This window comes from Dermacentor variabilis, chromosome 1 (genome assembly GCF_050947875.1).
Source record: "Dermacentor variabilis isolate Ectoservices chromosome 1, ASM5094787v1, whole genome shotgun sequence".
In the NCBI taxonomy this organism is placed as follows: domain Eukaryota; kingdom Metazoa; phylum Arthropoda; class Arachnida; order Ixodida; family Ixodidae; genus Dermacentor; species Dermacentor variabilis.
In genome coordinates, this window is record NC_134568.1 from 156,462,018 (window position 1) to 156,478,288 (window position 16,271).

Sequence of the window (16,271 nt, forward strand, 5' to 3'; positions counted from 1 at the left end):
TTTTTTCCCTGTTCCCTCAATAATTTTGCCTTCTTTCTTCTTTTGGAGCTTGTGCCCAGTAGGCAGACTGAATTGTTTTAACCGATAATGCTGCTTGGGAGCGTTGTAGTAAGTGGTTTATTTCTCCATAGAACAGATACAAAATTTCACGGTGCATCAGCTGCTTATTGTTATATCCGACATGCTGTTAAAACCGGTGTCGTTATAAAATGGGTTCGGCTGTACTTAATGCAACCTTTAGACATTAACTTGATTCAAAGTACACTTTGTATATTATCTTGCCATGTGCACATTGGGTGATGCCTCAATATGTGAAAAATATTGAGGGAAGGCAGTCAAAAGCTAGTTGTAATCACTGATTTGCAACATCAAGCTAAGCAGTGATAGCAAAATCCTGTGAGTTCCACTTACTGCCTCCAACAAGAGTTTCAGATCTAAATGAATGCCCCAGTTAAGTGACCTGGGTGTTTGACCGTGCATATCATCATCATCATCATCACCATCATCAGCCTATTTATGTACACAGCAGGACGAAGGCCTCTCCCTGCAATCTCCAATTACCCCTGTCCTGCGCCAACCGATTCCAACTAGCACCCGCAAATTTCCTAATTTCGTCGCACCACCTAGTCTTCTGCCATCCTCTACTGCGCTTCCCTTCTCTTGGCACCCATTCTGTCACTCTAATAGTCCAACGGTTATCTAATCTGCACATTACATGATCTGCCGAGCGCTTTTTTTTTCTCCCTTCATGTCTATTAGAATATCATCTATACCCGTTTGCTATCTGATCCAAACCGCTCTCTTTCTGTCTCTTAGAGTTATGTCTAGCATTCCTCGTTCCATCGCTCTTTGCACGGTCCTTAACTTGTTCTCAAGCTTCTTTGTCAGTCTACAAGTCTCTGCCCCATATGTCAGCACCGGTAAAATGCACTGATTGTATACTTACCTTTTCAATGATAACGGTAAGCTCCCAGTCAGGAGCTCGCGATGTCTGCTGTATGCGATCTAACCCATTTTTATTCTTCTGTGAATTTCCTTCTCATGGTCAGGGTTCCCTGTGATTAGTTGACCTAGGTAAACATTCTCCATCACAGACTCTAGAGGCTGACTTGCGATCTTGAACTATTGTTCCCATGCCCGGTTATTTACCATTATCTTTCCTGCATATTAATCTTCAGCCCCACTCTCCCTGTTAAGGTCCTCAATCATTTGTTGTAACTCATCCGCAGTGTTGCGGAATAGAACAATGTCATCGGTAAATCGAAGGTTGCTGTGACTGTGCATGTAATGAATGCCTGATCGTACTCCAAATTACAGTATATTCTTGTGTAAGGGCCGCACTTTCTTGAAAATAAATTTGAGTTCGAATTTCTTGGGCCTGGCTCGTACACAAGTAAAATTTAAATAAATTTATACCTACTTTAAAAAAACCAATGTGCTTGACGCCGTGTGTGAGGGAAACCTTCGTTTCAGCTGCATTTGCTACTGCATTTGTTGTCGCTGGCAAGTAACCACAGGGCTGGATCAGCAGGAATCAGCTTCACCCCAAGCACACTGTTACAAGATGAAGCCATCCTCAGGCAGGGCTCGGACATTGCACTGAACTTTGCACCGAACGTAAGGTTACATGATGAAAACACTACCAGAGTATTCACACAAAGCAGGAACTGAACGTTACAGTCAGTAGCACCCAAGTATGTTTTAGCTGGTACGGGAGCAACGAAAGCTCACTGCACAAATATTTACTGTACATACAAAGCGTGGAGCCCTTGAGCTATACCCTAATTTGTTTGCATACGTTACAAAAACACATACACGAAGTACTACACGACGAGCCACGTGGTGCCAAGGTATGAATTTCACCAGTGCTTAGTCGACGGCTGAAAAAACAGCCAAACAGGAGACCAATACAGTGCTCGGTGTGACTGTGCACTGCAACGATGCTATGCTGTTCAGCTATCCTCACATGCAGGCTCGGATAATAATAATAAAAATAATAATAATAATAATAATACCTTTATTGCCAATGATCAAATCAGTACATTCATACGGGCCTGCCAAAGCCTTTGAAGGCTTGAGCGGCAGCGCCTGGCAGGCAGCAAAACCATACACGGTACATTGATAGACCACTTATAAGCAGCGAACTCAAGTATAGAACACCAAAAAAGGTTATTAGAATTTATACAGTGTCAAGTGTTATACAGTGTTATACAGTGTCAAGCTGAATGGTGAAAAATTCCTGGGATTTTCAAACGAAACATTAATGGAATATACTGCTGTCAAACACTCGCATACTTTTGCGGATGGTGTGGCAGGAACAACACTATCACGAAACACAAAAAGCCTTACATGCATGTTGCGCACACATAGTGGCGCGCAGTTGTCTATGAAAGCTGATAAGGCTGGAAAGTGGGATGGCACAAACTTCTCAGCAGCAGGAAGTTAATTTTGCAACAAAGCTAACGGTTAAGTAGACGAGCTTCCTACCAGAAGATTATTGAGGAAGCTTTAGCTTGGGCCCAACTCTGACGTGGCCAATTCAATTACATGTAAAACACAAAAACGTTTTTCTGAGATAACCCCTGGACTGATTTTAATGAACTTTGTTGCATTTGAGAGAAAAAGTTAAATTCTGATGACTGTTGGAAGCGGAATTTCGATTTATGGCCTGAACTTCTTTAAAAAGATTTGCAAAAATTTGAACGTTTGAAAAAAAAATAGAAGCACTAAGTTTACAAATAAATAGCTCTGCATCAACAACAGATGTCGCAGCTCTGTAAACGGCATCCATTAGATCATTCAAAGCGGACAAATTCGATATATAAATTTATAGCTTATGTGAATTTGTTACGTTGTGTACAAGGGATCTGCAAAAGCTGTATTTTCATATTGCTAAGTTTTTTTAAATTCATGTGTAACATATCAATTTTGTCCGCTTTAGATGCACTATTAGATGCAATTTGCTGAATTGTGTTATCTTTTCATTGCTGATTTACAAAGTTGTAAACTTGATAGTTACGTTGTTAGGTTTTTGAAAAGTTTTTATTTTTGCCAGTTTTTAATAACAGAATTGACAACCTAAATAAAAAATTCGAAACGAACAGTCACTAGATTTTAACTTTTTCTTTTAAATGCAACAAACTTCGCCAAATTTGGTGCAGTGGTTGCCAAGAAAAACGAATTCGTCTTTTACATGTATTTAAATAGGAGCACCTGAGCTAAAGCTTCCTCTTAAGAGGGAGCTTTAGCTCGGGCCCAACTCCCGACGCCGCCTATTCAAATACATGTAAAACGCAAAAACACTTTTCTGAGATAACCCCTGGACTGATTTTAATGAAATCTATTGCATTTGAGAAGGAAAGGTAAATTCTAGTGACTGTTGGAAGCAGAATTTCGATTTAGGGCGTAAGTTTTATAAAAAAGATTTTCAAAAATTCGAAATTTCAAAAAATATAGAAGCACGAAGTTTACAAATTAATAACTCTGCATCAAAAACAGATATCGCAGTTTTGTAAATGGCATCCATTAGATCATTCAAAGCGGACAAATTCGATATGTCAATTTATATTGTACCTGAATTGGTATGTTGTGTACAAGGGTTCTGCAAAAGCTGTATTTCCATATTACCACATTTTTTTTAGATTCATGTGTAACATATCAATTTTGTCTGCTTTAGTTGTACTATTAAATGCAATTCACAGAATTGTGATATCATTTTTCCTTGCTGAGTTAGAGAGTTGTAAACTTGATAGTTTTGTCTGCTGAAAATTTTCTATTCTTGCCAATTTTTAATTAAAAATTGACAATCTAAATCAAAAATTGCAAACCAACAGCCACTAGATTTTAAGTTTTTCTTTTAAATGCAACAAACCTCGTCAACTTTGGTGCAGTGTTTGCAGAGAAAAACAAATTCTCCTTTTACATGTATTTAGATAGGAGCACCCGAGCTAAAGCTTCCTCTTAAGTGCAATTGCAACCGAAGAGGAGACTGATGTGCATCTGTTGAGGTGCACGGGTGGGAAAAAGAGAAAAAAACAAAATTTTTTTCCAAGAATACTATTAAGGCCCAAGTTTAAAGGCGTGGCTTTTACACGAGAATATACAGTGCCATTTTTGTATGAAAACTGCGTGAATGTCTACAGCCTACCAATGGACTGTGACAAGTGACTGCACAGTTTTGCAAGCAAGTTGGTTAAATCACCAAGCCTAAATGCACCTCAAATTACTAAGTGGAGCTGGTCACCCTAGTATAATTCTGTTTGGTCGTATTTATACTATCACAAAATGTGTCAGAATAGCAAGCAAACAATGAATACTTGAAAGTTGGTTTCTGTCTACATCTTAAAAACATTTTACACCCTTTGTGGTGTATCTTCGTCCCACAACAATAATTTTCATCTGTCTTGTTTGTTTCCCTCCTTGAAAACTCTGTGCTCACTACTTTCCCCATGTCACACTGAAAACACGCATACTGTTTGTGACGTGGAAGTACCGACCATGCAGCATTAAAGAAAGGAAAGGCACGTAAGATATATGGCGATTATTGTTGTATGGTACACCCCAAAGAACGTAAACTGTTTTGCGAGTGTAAAGCCCAGACCACACATACGCTTGCAGACGCACGCAAGCTCGCGTCTACACGCCTTGAACTTGCCGCGCCTCATGTGGAATGGCAGTTTGCATACACCATAAATGCATGCCAGTGCATTGCCACACATAGGTATTTGGCAGACATCTTTTTGTACTTTGTTATTGACAGTGTTTCAAAATGCTTCAGTATCTATAAATGTAATTATATTTTTTGTAGTTGTTAGATCAGCACAAAAAAGGAAACAAGAAGCGCTTTCTAGCACGATATAAATCTGCCTCACTGAGAGTCAATTATACCAAGCCGTAGCTGTGTAGCTGTGGGAGCCAAGGTGAGGCATGGCGAGGCAGCACGTGCACGTGATAAGAGAGAAGCTGTTCACCGGGATCTCACTGCGTTTCGATCCGTGCGAGCTGTGCCGCACCATCCGCGCATGTGTGGCCGTGCGGACGTGAGGTTGTGTGCGTCTGCAAGCGTACGTAGAGTCTGGGCTTTATATGCTATGCCCCCTCTTATTTATTTGCTATATTTTTTTTATGTCCTCACTAGGGCAACTTCTCAGCATGTGCTCGAGATAAAGACTGCTTCAAGTTTCGCTGCAACACAGAGAAAATGGTACAAGTGACAATTCAACAGACAGCTGTCACCCCAGAGCTTGGCATTGAAAGGTTTGTTATCTTGAAGCATTTTAAGCACTTATGCATGCTGCTACAGCTGGCTGTTTACATCATTAGTGAGAGACAATGGGAAGTCTTACAGACTGGTCTTAGTATGACTTCGATGCTGCTGGTGTTGTCATTTAGTGGTGCTAAAGGGACTGGCAATAAGATTACGCAAAATAAAATATATAATTCTGTAGTGACGGATTTGGGCATGAGAACAGTGGAATAAGTTAATTCCGTACACTATGTATGATGCAGTGAATATGTAGAAACAAAATGCAAATAACTTTTTGGCAGCACGCTGACAGCTCACAGGTTGGCCAAATAGCTCATGAAACCTCATCTCAAAGGTCGTGAGCTTATCCTCTTCAGTTTCATATGAGACCCTTGCAGATCTCTCTAGGTAGAATATGACATTGGCAATCCTTAGGGTATGATACCACCTATTATACAGTAAAACCCTGTTGATACATTTTTTAAGGGACATATATCCCTTAACGTTTTTCAGTTGTGTTTCAGTCAACAGCCCTCAGTTACATTAGTCCATCTTCTGCCCCTTCACATGCACTGGTTGTGCATAGACTTGAAACACCCTTGATTACTGGTGCTGCTGTCATTATGTGTGAGGGCAGGAAGTATACGTTTACTAATGTGGGAACAAATGTGGTTGAAGGAGAAAGATCACATTTGTGCCATCAATGGGAGAAACAAAGTAAGGGTTACATAGAAAAGTGAAAATCTGAAATAGATACTGAAACAGAGTTGATAAATAGACAAATGAAGCAGTCCACATAGACATTATGAAAGCTGCTTTTATTTCAATGTGAATTTTGGAATTTTTTGATTTCATGGCAGGTGCTTTGGCATGTTGGTTTGCCCTGGACGGCATGTCAAGCACAGTGATATGCAACTTATTGGAATGGTGAGTATTGGTGCATTTGGGCTTATTCACGGTAGTGCTGTCCCATTTATTCAGACTTGAATACGTTGTCCTTTTCAGCATAATGTGTTCATTGACTGTGGCCAAAGTTAGCACTGAAATGGAGATGGACCTACAAAGCTAATGCCATTTGGATGCTGAACAGCAGTTCTAAAAACTTGTCTAGAAGTGCATACTGCTCTTATGCAAACTGCTTTTGTCTCTCGTTTTTTTTTTTTCTGTTATGGATGTTAAGGGACCCCTCACCAGGCCACATAGCAAATTTGGTTGTTCACTGGAAGTTGTTACGTGCCCTCTTGGGAGCATTCTACCACACATTTTTTTTTTTTTTCAAATTAGTTCATTAATAGCTGAGGTAGAAACATTTCAGTACTGTGCACCCATGAGTTCAGGAGACGAGCGTCACCGCCAACAAGGACACTCTCTACACTTGCCCCGTCTAGCCTCTGCAAGTGAAACCAGATCTGGAGGATTGCATGATTCATACCTCACGGGCCCCGCCTTCCCTTTATTTTTAATCTCTCTCTCTCTCTCTCTCTCTCTCTCTCTCTCTCTCTCTCTCTCTCTCTCTCTCTCTCTCTCTCTCTCTCTCTCTCACTTTTTTGCTGTGTGGTGCACTTCGGCTGACAGTTGTGCACATGAGCTGTTGAGTTTGTCTCGTTTCGCACAGCACACGATTTTGCGCGCTGTGCACGAGAACACCTCACTAGCCGTATAAGTCAGTGCTACACAAATACTGAGGCAGACACAAGCAGATCACAGAGCATGATTGCGCTTAGCTCTCAGCATGCGACTGCATGATGTGGGAACAAGCAAACGAAATGGAAGTACATCTCTTTCCCGCCCAGACCAAAATGTTGCCTTGAATGCCGTATTTACTCGCATAATGAATTCACTTTTATTTCTGAAAAATATGTGCAAAGTTGGGGGGTGTGTTCATTATGCAGGATAAAATTTTCAGCAATTTCTTTTTCCATGGTCATCTCTAAAAAAGTCAGTTTTGCAGAAGATGCGAACCATCGATTGCGATAACAAATGTGTAGACAGCTACATGAAGTAAGGATAGTAGTTTTATCAGCCGTATAAACTTGCAAACATTCACTCCAACGCAAACTGCGCGGCAAGAACGCAGCACACACAAAGGTATGAGCCGCCATCGACTCAGCTCCCGACGCAGATCGCTTTGAAGATAGGATGCACTGCACAGCCCCCCTTCCCCCTCCCTCTCCTCCCTCTCCTCCCTCCGGCGCCATGCGCATGATGGAATACGGCATGTTTCCTTCCCGCTTTCCTCTGTTGTACACGGCAGATTGAGCCATGATTGTCGGCACCCCTCAGGTGCGGTTGTGCACTACGCAGTTGCTGCCACAGTGCAACGCTGCCATCGCCCCCCCCCCCCCCTCCCCTCCCCTGGGGCATTTTGCACGACGAAAGACGGCACACAAGATAGAGCCACAACCATTGGTTTCCCTCGCGCGCTTTCACTCACACCTACACCATGCGGTGCTCAGTGATGATGACGACGATAGCAAAAATGTGCCTAGAGCGTCCATATAATTACTATCGCAATAAAAGTAAGAGACACGGTATGATTCGGTGTCCAACAAGGCATCGAACACAGTCGCACCCGTCTCCTACTTCATGGCAGCAAGTTCAGGGTACGATCATTATGCGAGAAAAAGAAAAAAACCTACTTCTCGGGGCTGCGCTCATTGCACAAGTGCATCCATTATGCGAGTAAATGCGATAATTCTCTAAGTGTCACATGTCACTATGAGCGACATCACAGCATATACATGTACATAGGCACACTTGCTAATGTACGTCATCACCCTGTCTTGCCAAGTGCGTTTCCTTGCATTGTAGAGGGGATTAAGAAACGGCCGATCCACTTTTTTTGTGGCAACGCACATGTTGCGCGGTGATTTTTCTTTTTCGGAGTATAAAGAAAACCGCCAAATATGAAATAAAACCACGTGGGAGCATGGCACCCTTGAGGCGAAGGGCAGACGGCGTTTAGTTTGAAATTTCAGCTCTTTCCACAGCATGTTGCGATGTAATAATTAGCAGTCATGATCGTGAGCGCGCATTGTATGTACTGTGTGTGTCAACTCAAAAAAAATGGCCAGACCTGGTGAGGGCCCCTTTAATGTTAGGCATTGCAGTGCTGTACAGTGAAAAGAAAAAGCTTTTGTTTTCCAGTCTTCCCTTTTACAAACATTTTTTTGGTTAACCTATTCTTCACCCCTCCCCTATTTTTTACTAATTTTGTTTTCTTATGACTGTTTAGGTATCTATGGCGAAGTCTACCGTGGGTGCAGAACCAACAGCCTACCAAATCACAGGCAGATGGAATCCTCAGGAGTCAGCTTTTGAACTGCTTAACACAGAGACATCACGAGGTAGCTACAATTTTCAGCATTGAATTTAAGTAAGGAGCACAGTGTTCCCACACTGTCCTTCTTTTAATAGAGCATCCTCCTGAGCCCTCCACCCCACCCCCCATTTTTAAAGCGAAGCTTCCTTTGCCTTTTCCTTCGACTTTCCCACTGCTGCTGCTGCTGTGGCTGCTGCTGTCCGGCACACCGCTTCGGGGGGTGGTTCAGAGCCTGTATATACATGGAAGGAGCATGGCAGAGAACGAAAGAGACACAAGGAACTCGTTTGGACCGCACTGCATCAAATGTGCCCTCTGGATCTCCCGGGTCGTCACCACATTAGCCTCTTGACAGCTGTAATTATCCGTGACTCCCCGCAAGTGCTTACCTTTCTACCAACGTGCAAGTCCAGAGGGAAGCTAGGTAGAATGGAAGGGACAAGGGGGGAGAGGAGGCAGAGAATGGATAGAACCGATGCAGTTGCAAAACGAGTGAATAACAGCCTTGCCACCCTTTGCTCACACTTTCCATACAAATACAAGATTTGGGGGAGGGGGGGATGCAAGGAAACGCTGGATAAACTTAAGTTCAAGGTACGGTACGGTGTGTTTCTGCTATTTCTGAAAAATAAAACCATGCAAATATGTCTTGTGGACAACTTATGCAGGGCGTGCAGAAGCAGAGCCGTATTAACTGAAGTGCACTGCAGGGTCTAGGCGACACAACTGAAGTGGTCGCACTTCAAATAAACGCTTCTGTGCCCGCCACGATAGCTTTGCAGATATGGTATTGCTCGAGGTCACTGATTTGACTGAGACAGCCGCATTTCGATGGGGGTGAAATAAAAAACTCTGGCGCACTTTGACTTAGGGACACATTAAAGAACACCACGGAGCCAAAATTAATCCGGAGTGCACCACTACGGCCTGCCTCATAATTCGATTGTGCTTTTGGCACGTGCAGCCCCATAATCGAATTCAAGTTCAATGCTTCTGCCACGATGCGATGTGCCATTTGAGGCAATGACAATGCTCAACCCTCTCAGAGGTTATGAAATAATGCACACAACAACGCCTCAAGCAAACACCTCTCCCTTTGTGTTTTTTGTACTACGCAGACAAGCAGCAATGGTGCACGCAAGGTAACGTTTAACATCAACTCACCACTCTCGTGTTAGCCTAAACGTTGAAGAAATTAAGCTTTAGCCGTCAACATCACCGCAAATTATTGTCAATCAAAGCATCCAGCATGGAAAGCTTTGCTTACATCGATTCCCACAGTGTGTAGGATCTGCATAATTTTTTTGGTCTTTCTTTCTTTTTTTTCTACTGCTTATGGTAGACACTAGGGTGTACCTGACGGTGGCTGTGGATTTGGTGGTGACTGGTGTGCATGAGCCGGTTCGTTTTGTCTTTGAGACAAAAGCCAAGATCTACCCCCAATCAGAGAAGTTCTGGTATTTTGGACGGAAACCGTTCCACGAAGAGTTCTTTCTGCGACTGAGAGAAGTAAGAAACCTTGATCCTCTTTCCTGCTTTCTCTTTTATTTTACTGAGGGAGTTTTTCTTTTATTATAGGAGCTATTGAACGCCATCCCCCCAGTGGGATCATAACTGTTCCAAATAAAAAATTTTCTAACATTTCATCATTTGGACCGAGGTACCGTAATACAAACAACACATCCTGTTACTAAAATGTTAATTTAACCAAATAATGTCTGGGAGCGCAGTTTAGTGGGAGTCAAGCCCAAATGTATTGAATAGAATTGCCGTATGTGTACTTGGATATAATATCAGAATTCTCTAGAGTGTATGAAGACCAGTGCTGTGTACTGTACTGTAAGCACAATACAGACTGCTTATAGTTATAACACAAAGTCACCAGAGTCATGAATATCTGCATTTATAAGTGGTACCGCACTATAATTAAAACAATTTTCAGAGCTTACACATATTTGCAGAACATGTAGACCAAGCAACTGCATGTATCTGACAACTGAAGTATGCGATCAGGATGTTTGCATTCTTTTAATTTTGCAAATGTTGAAAGTTTAATGCCCAAGGACTGACCTTTACAGATGGTACTTGCATGAAGCAGACAAAAATAACAATGAAAAAAAATATGCAAAAGAAGAAAGTGTTTACTTTACGCACATAAACTGAAAAGCTGAAGAGCAACAATACACACCACACATTCACGGTGGAGTTCTGCATGGAGTGCACAGAGCTTGTCAGCACTATGTGCATAAAACCGCAGTTAAGATATTTCACATTAGCCTATGCAATTTTGATGGGACACTCTAAAATATTGCTTACTTGTAGTATGATCAGGCTTATTCTCGATTGTATGTTTCATGCTTCAGGCTTCCATACATGCATGCATGTGCGCTTCTGTGCTCATGTGGGCACTTGTGTGGTCTTGTGGGCATGAAACCATAAAACTAGGGGTGTGCAAATATTCGAAAATATTGAAAATATGTATTTCTAATATTCATATTCGATTTGAAAACTAGGTATTAGAAAACATCCGAATATTCTATTGGATTCGAATATTCAAAACAAATCAAATATATTGCTGGCCGTGCAGGAGCAAACATGGTTCTTAGCGTTTATTTTTATCTAATCTAAGAAAGTGTGTCTAATCTTGTGCTGAATATTGCGTTAATTTGATGCTGCTGACGAAATTTTGCCTGTAAAACATGCTTAGCCACTGGACGTCCAAGCTGTAGTGTTGTTTTGTTACATTCTATCCACGGTGACACCGCTAGCACCACTGACATTAACGCTGCTTAGCCATCTAACAGAGGGCGCTACTGAAGTGGTTCCAGGCATTTGTGTATATATATCATGTCAATAAACAGCGCCAGGGCACTTCGTTCGTTGCCGGCCCAGCCGAAGGTTGCATCATTCCTCTCGTCTCGACATGGTGTCAGAAGTCGGATCTGCTTCAAATTGACGACGATGTCTCGGGACGACAACACCAAGGACAGTGAGCCACTTGCGGCTGCTGGCAAGGGAGTCATGGTAATCGCTGCGCCCCACTTGCAGTCGCCCCCTCAATTCGACTTCGAGAACCCGACGACTTGGCAAAGATGGCGTCAACAGTTCGAGGACTACAGTTTCATTACAGGTCTTCACGCAGCGGGCGATGAAGTTCGCATCAGAACGCTGCTGTACTGCATGGGAACCAGGTCACGGAACATTCTATGCTCGTTGCAAGTACAGGACGAAGATTACGCAAGATACACTGTCATCGTCGGTAAGCTGTACGGGTATTTTGTTCACCCCACCAACGAGATGTATGAGAGCGCAAGGTTCCACCGACGCGTTCAACAGGCAGGCGAGACTGCTGATGCGTTCTTTACGGCCCTAGGAAACATGGTGAAGCGCTGCAACTACGCTTCACGTGTCATAGAAGAGCCATTGATCCGCAATCGTGTTATTGTTGGCCTTCGTGACACGAAGTTGTCGGACAAGCTCTGCCGCAATCCGAAACTTTCATTAGATGAAGCGCTCGTGTGTGTTCATCAGGCAGAAGACGCAGAAAAGGAAAGAGCAAATCTTTTGGCACACTCGCCAGCAGTGCTGGGTCGTCTTAGGAACGCTGGGCTGACCCTTAATAAGTCAAAATGCAAATTCGGTGTTGCAAGCGCCAAGTTCCTTGGGGTATTTATTAGTGGAAGTGGTATTTCGCCGGACCCAGACAAGCTTGCCACTGGCAGGCGCACGGAACCTCCGGTCGATGTCGGTGATGTCCGCAGATTATTGGGCATGGCCAACCACGTGGGAGAGTTCTTACCACACTTTTCAAAGGTGACAGCAACCATTTGTGGATTGCTCAACAAGAAAAGCGAGTGGGCCTGGGGACAAGCCCAGCAGGATGCGTTCCAGAAGTTGAAGGATATGATGTCCAATATCTGCATGGCGAACTACCACGCGCTACACCCGACCATCATATCCGCAGATTCTAGTTCGTTTGGCTTGGGTGCTGTTTTGCTACAAGTCCAACCGAGTGAGGAGCGTAGAGCTGTGGCCTACGCATCACTCTCCCTCACACCAACGGAACAAAGGTACAGCCAGACAGAAAAGGAAGGCTTGGCAGTTGCACGGGCAGTCAAACGGTTTGACGAGTATGTCCATGGCCTATACTTCACTGTCAAGACTGACCGCTTACCGCTCACATCACTGCTGGGTTCCATGGATGTCGATGCTTTACCACCAAGAATCCAAACCATTCGACTAAAGCTCATGAGGTACCAGTAAAGGATTCTGTACGTTGTGGGGAAGTTGCTAGTAATGGCTGATACTCTTTCAAGAGCCCCTGTCACACCTGTATCCACCGCTGAGAAAAACCAAGTGAAGTTGTATGCGAGTGAGGTTGTCAGCAGCATCGAGCAAGACACACCAGTCGGCCTTGAGGCAGTTGGTCCACACCAGCCCATGGATGGCGAGTGCGTCGCCCTTGTGAAATACTACAGACAATGTTAGCCCCGAAAGAGCAAAGTTCCATCGAACCTCTTGAAGTATTGGAAGTACCAAGGGGAGCTGACGGTATGCAAGGAATTGCTTCTTAAAGGAAGGCGTCTTGTGATTCCGGAAGCTCTGCAGAGGAATGTTATGGATGCAATCCATGAGGCTTATTAGGGCGGGAACCGGTGCAGGGCACGTGCTTACGACTCTGTTTGGTGGCCTAACATAGGCAAACATATTGCGTCAATGGTTGAATCGTGTGAACGGTGCGCAACTACAAGAGTTCAGCGAGCTGAGCCTTTGCTACCAACACCTTCAATGCCCAACGTGATTCCGAAAGCTCTGCAGAGGAATGTTTTGGATGCAATCCATGAGGTTTATTAGGGCGGGAACCTGTGCAGGGCACGTGCTTGTGACTCTGTTTGGTGGCCTAACATAGGCAAACATATTGCGTCAATGCTTGAATCGTGTGAACGGTGCGCAACTACAAGAGTTCAGCGGGCTGAGCCTTTGCTACCAACACCTTCAACGCCCATGGCAACAAGTGAGGGCAGATTTGTTCCACCTGGAGGGACAAAATTTTCTTCTGCTTGTGGACTACTATTCACACTATCCTGAAGTCATCATGCTACGCAACACTTCCAGCCAGGCAGTGATTTCGGCTACCAAAAGTGTCATGGCTTGATTCTGCATACCGGAAGTGCTCCGAAGTGATAACGGACCCTAGTTCTCGTCATACGAGTTTGCAAGTTTTGCAAAAAACTATGGGTTCAGTCACGTTACTAGCAGTCCCGGTTACCCCCAGTCAAATGATGCAGTAGAACGGGCAGTGCACACTGTGAAGGATCTCTTCCGCAATAGCAACGACTGCTTCCTGGCACTGCTAGCATATCGCGACACACCAGGTGTCACGGGTTACAGCCCATCCCAGCTGCTCATGGGTCAGTGGTTACGAATACGTGCACCCAGGGACCACGGCAAGCTGTCGCCAGAAATACCACCACCAGACATCTTCTCCCAAAAGGACACCACCGCCAAGAAACAGCAAACTCAGAACTTTAACTGTCGCCACGGGGTGCGAGAGCTTCAGGACCTTTCTTCAGGGGGCGAAGTGTGGGTAACGGATGCCAAGTGCCGTGCTCAGGTTCTCAGCAGAGCCCAGCGGCCACGCTCGTACATCGTGGAAACACCTAGGGGTGTAATGCAGCGAAACCGACGGAATCTGGTGCCTTTTACAACCGAACAGCCCACTCTAGATTCAAGTGCATCATCCCCCGATAAATCAAACCTACCATCTCCAACCTTATTTCCAAGCACGGGGCCAAGCCAGGAGCAAGCATCACCCGGCAAGCACGAGAGGAGTGCCAGGTGGGACACGGGTGGCATCCTCGAAAAGGTTACAAGGTCCGGAAGGCGTGTGGTGCCACCCAAGAGGCTGAACTTGTAAATCTCGGAAAAGAAGATGTGTTGTGTTTTGTTAGATTCAATCTACGGTGGCGCCACTAACACCACTAAAACTAATGCTGCTTACCCATCTTACAGAGGGCGCCACTGAAGTGGTTCCAGGCACTCGTGTATATATCATCATCATCATCGGCCTGGTTACACCCACTGCAGGGCAAAGGCCTCTCCCATACTTTTCCAACTACCCCAGTCATGTACTAATTGTGGCCATGTTGTCCCTGCAAACTTCTTAATCTCATCCGCCCACCTAACTTTCTGCCGCCCCCTGCTATGCTTCCCTTCCCTCGGAATCCAGTCTGTAACCCTTAATGACCATCGGTTATCTTCCCTCCTCATTACATGTCCTGCCCATGCCCATTTCTTTTTCTTGATTTCAACTAAGATTTCATTAACTCGCGTTTGTTCCCTCACCCAATCTGCTCTTTTCTTATCCCTTAATGTTACACCTATTATTCTTCTTTCCATAGCTCGTTGCATCGTCCTCAATTTAAGTAGAACCCTTTTCGTAAGCCTCTAGGTTTCTGCCCCGTAGGTAAGTACTGGTAAGACACAGCTGTTATACACTTTACTCTTGAGGGATAATGGCAACCTGCTGTTCATGATCTGAGAATGCCTGCCAAACGCACCCCAGCCCATTCTTATTCTTCTGATTATTTCAGTCTCATGATCCGGATTTGTAGTCACTGCCTGTCCTAAGTAGATGTATTCCCTTACTACTTCCAGTGCCTCACTACCTATCGTAAACTGCTGTTTTCTTCTGAGACTGTTAAACATTACTTTAGTTTTCTGCACATTAATTTTTAGACCCACCCTTCTGCTTTGCCTCTCCAGGTCAGTGAGCATGCAGTGCAGTTGGTCCCCTGAGTTACTAAGCAAGGCTATATCATCAGCGAATCGCAAGTTGCTAAGGTATTCTCCATTAACTCTTATCCCCAATTCTTCCCAATCCAGGTCTCTGAATACCTCCTGTAAACACACTGGGAATGGCATTGGAGAGATCGTATGTCCCTGTCTGACGCCTTTGTTTATTGGGATTTTGTCGCTTTCTTTATGGAGGACTACGGTGGCTGTCGAGCCGCTATAGATATCTTTCAGTATTTTTACATACGGCTCATCTACACCCCGATTCCTGATTGATGTATATATATATCATGTCAATAAACAGCGCCGGGGCACTTCGTTCATTGCCGGGGCACTTCGTTCGTTGCCGGGTCACTTCGTTCGTTGCCGGGTCATTTCGTTCGTTGCCGGGGCACTTTGTTTGTTGCCGGGGCACTTTGTTTGTTGCCGGGGCACTTTGTTTGTTGCCGGGCCACTTCGTTGATTGTTGGCCCAGTCTCGACACAAGCTATGCAGGAAAGCCAGCCCCTTAGTAGCAAGAGGCAATGGCTTGCGAATCAACAGCGAGGGTGCACTCTTTTGCAGGTTCCACCCCTCAATCCTGAGCTTGTCACTTGACAGCAAATCCGATGAGTGATGACTGGTACAGGGTCAAACGCCTCTGAGTTTACAGGAAATCGATGCTGCATAGTAAGGCACAGGTTGGCGAGAACAGACAACTAGGGGAAATTACTCAATTTTCCAAAGCTAACATGAGCCAAATACGCATTTCTTTAGTGTAGCAACTTACTAGTTTTTTTTTTCTTTTGCCAATGACAATGTAATTGCAATGTTCCAACATTGTGAAATAAATGTTAAATACTCCCGCCGTGGTTGCTTAGTGGCTGTGGTGTTGGGCTGCTAAGTGCGAGGTCGCGGGATCGAACCCCA

The 16,271-nt window shown here is 44.3% G+C and overlaps 1 protein-coding gene across 5 annotated transcripts in view; it reads left to right on the forward strand.

Moving 5' to 3' along the window:
* Positions 1-16,271, forward strand: part of GAPcenA (GTPase activating protein and centrosome-associated) — a 126,626-nt gene that overhangs the window by 42,208 nt on the left and 68,147 nt on the right. For all 5 annotated transcript variants that reach the window (XM_075698087.1, XM_075698114.1, XM_075698109.1 and 2 more), the window contains 4 exons: positions 5,138-5,256; positions 6,106-6,172; positions 8,481-8,592; positions 9,910-10,076. In XM_075698087.1, the coding sequence (XP_075554202.1) occupies positions 5,138-5,256; positions 6,106-6,172; positions 8,481-8,592; positions 9,910-10,076 (465 nt within the window). The remainder of the gene's footprint in view (positions 1-5,137; positions 5,257-6,105; positions 6,173-8,480; positions 8,593-9,909; positions 10,077-16,271) is intronic.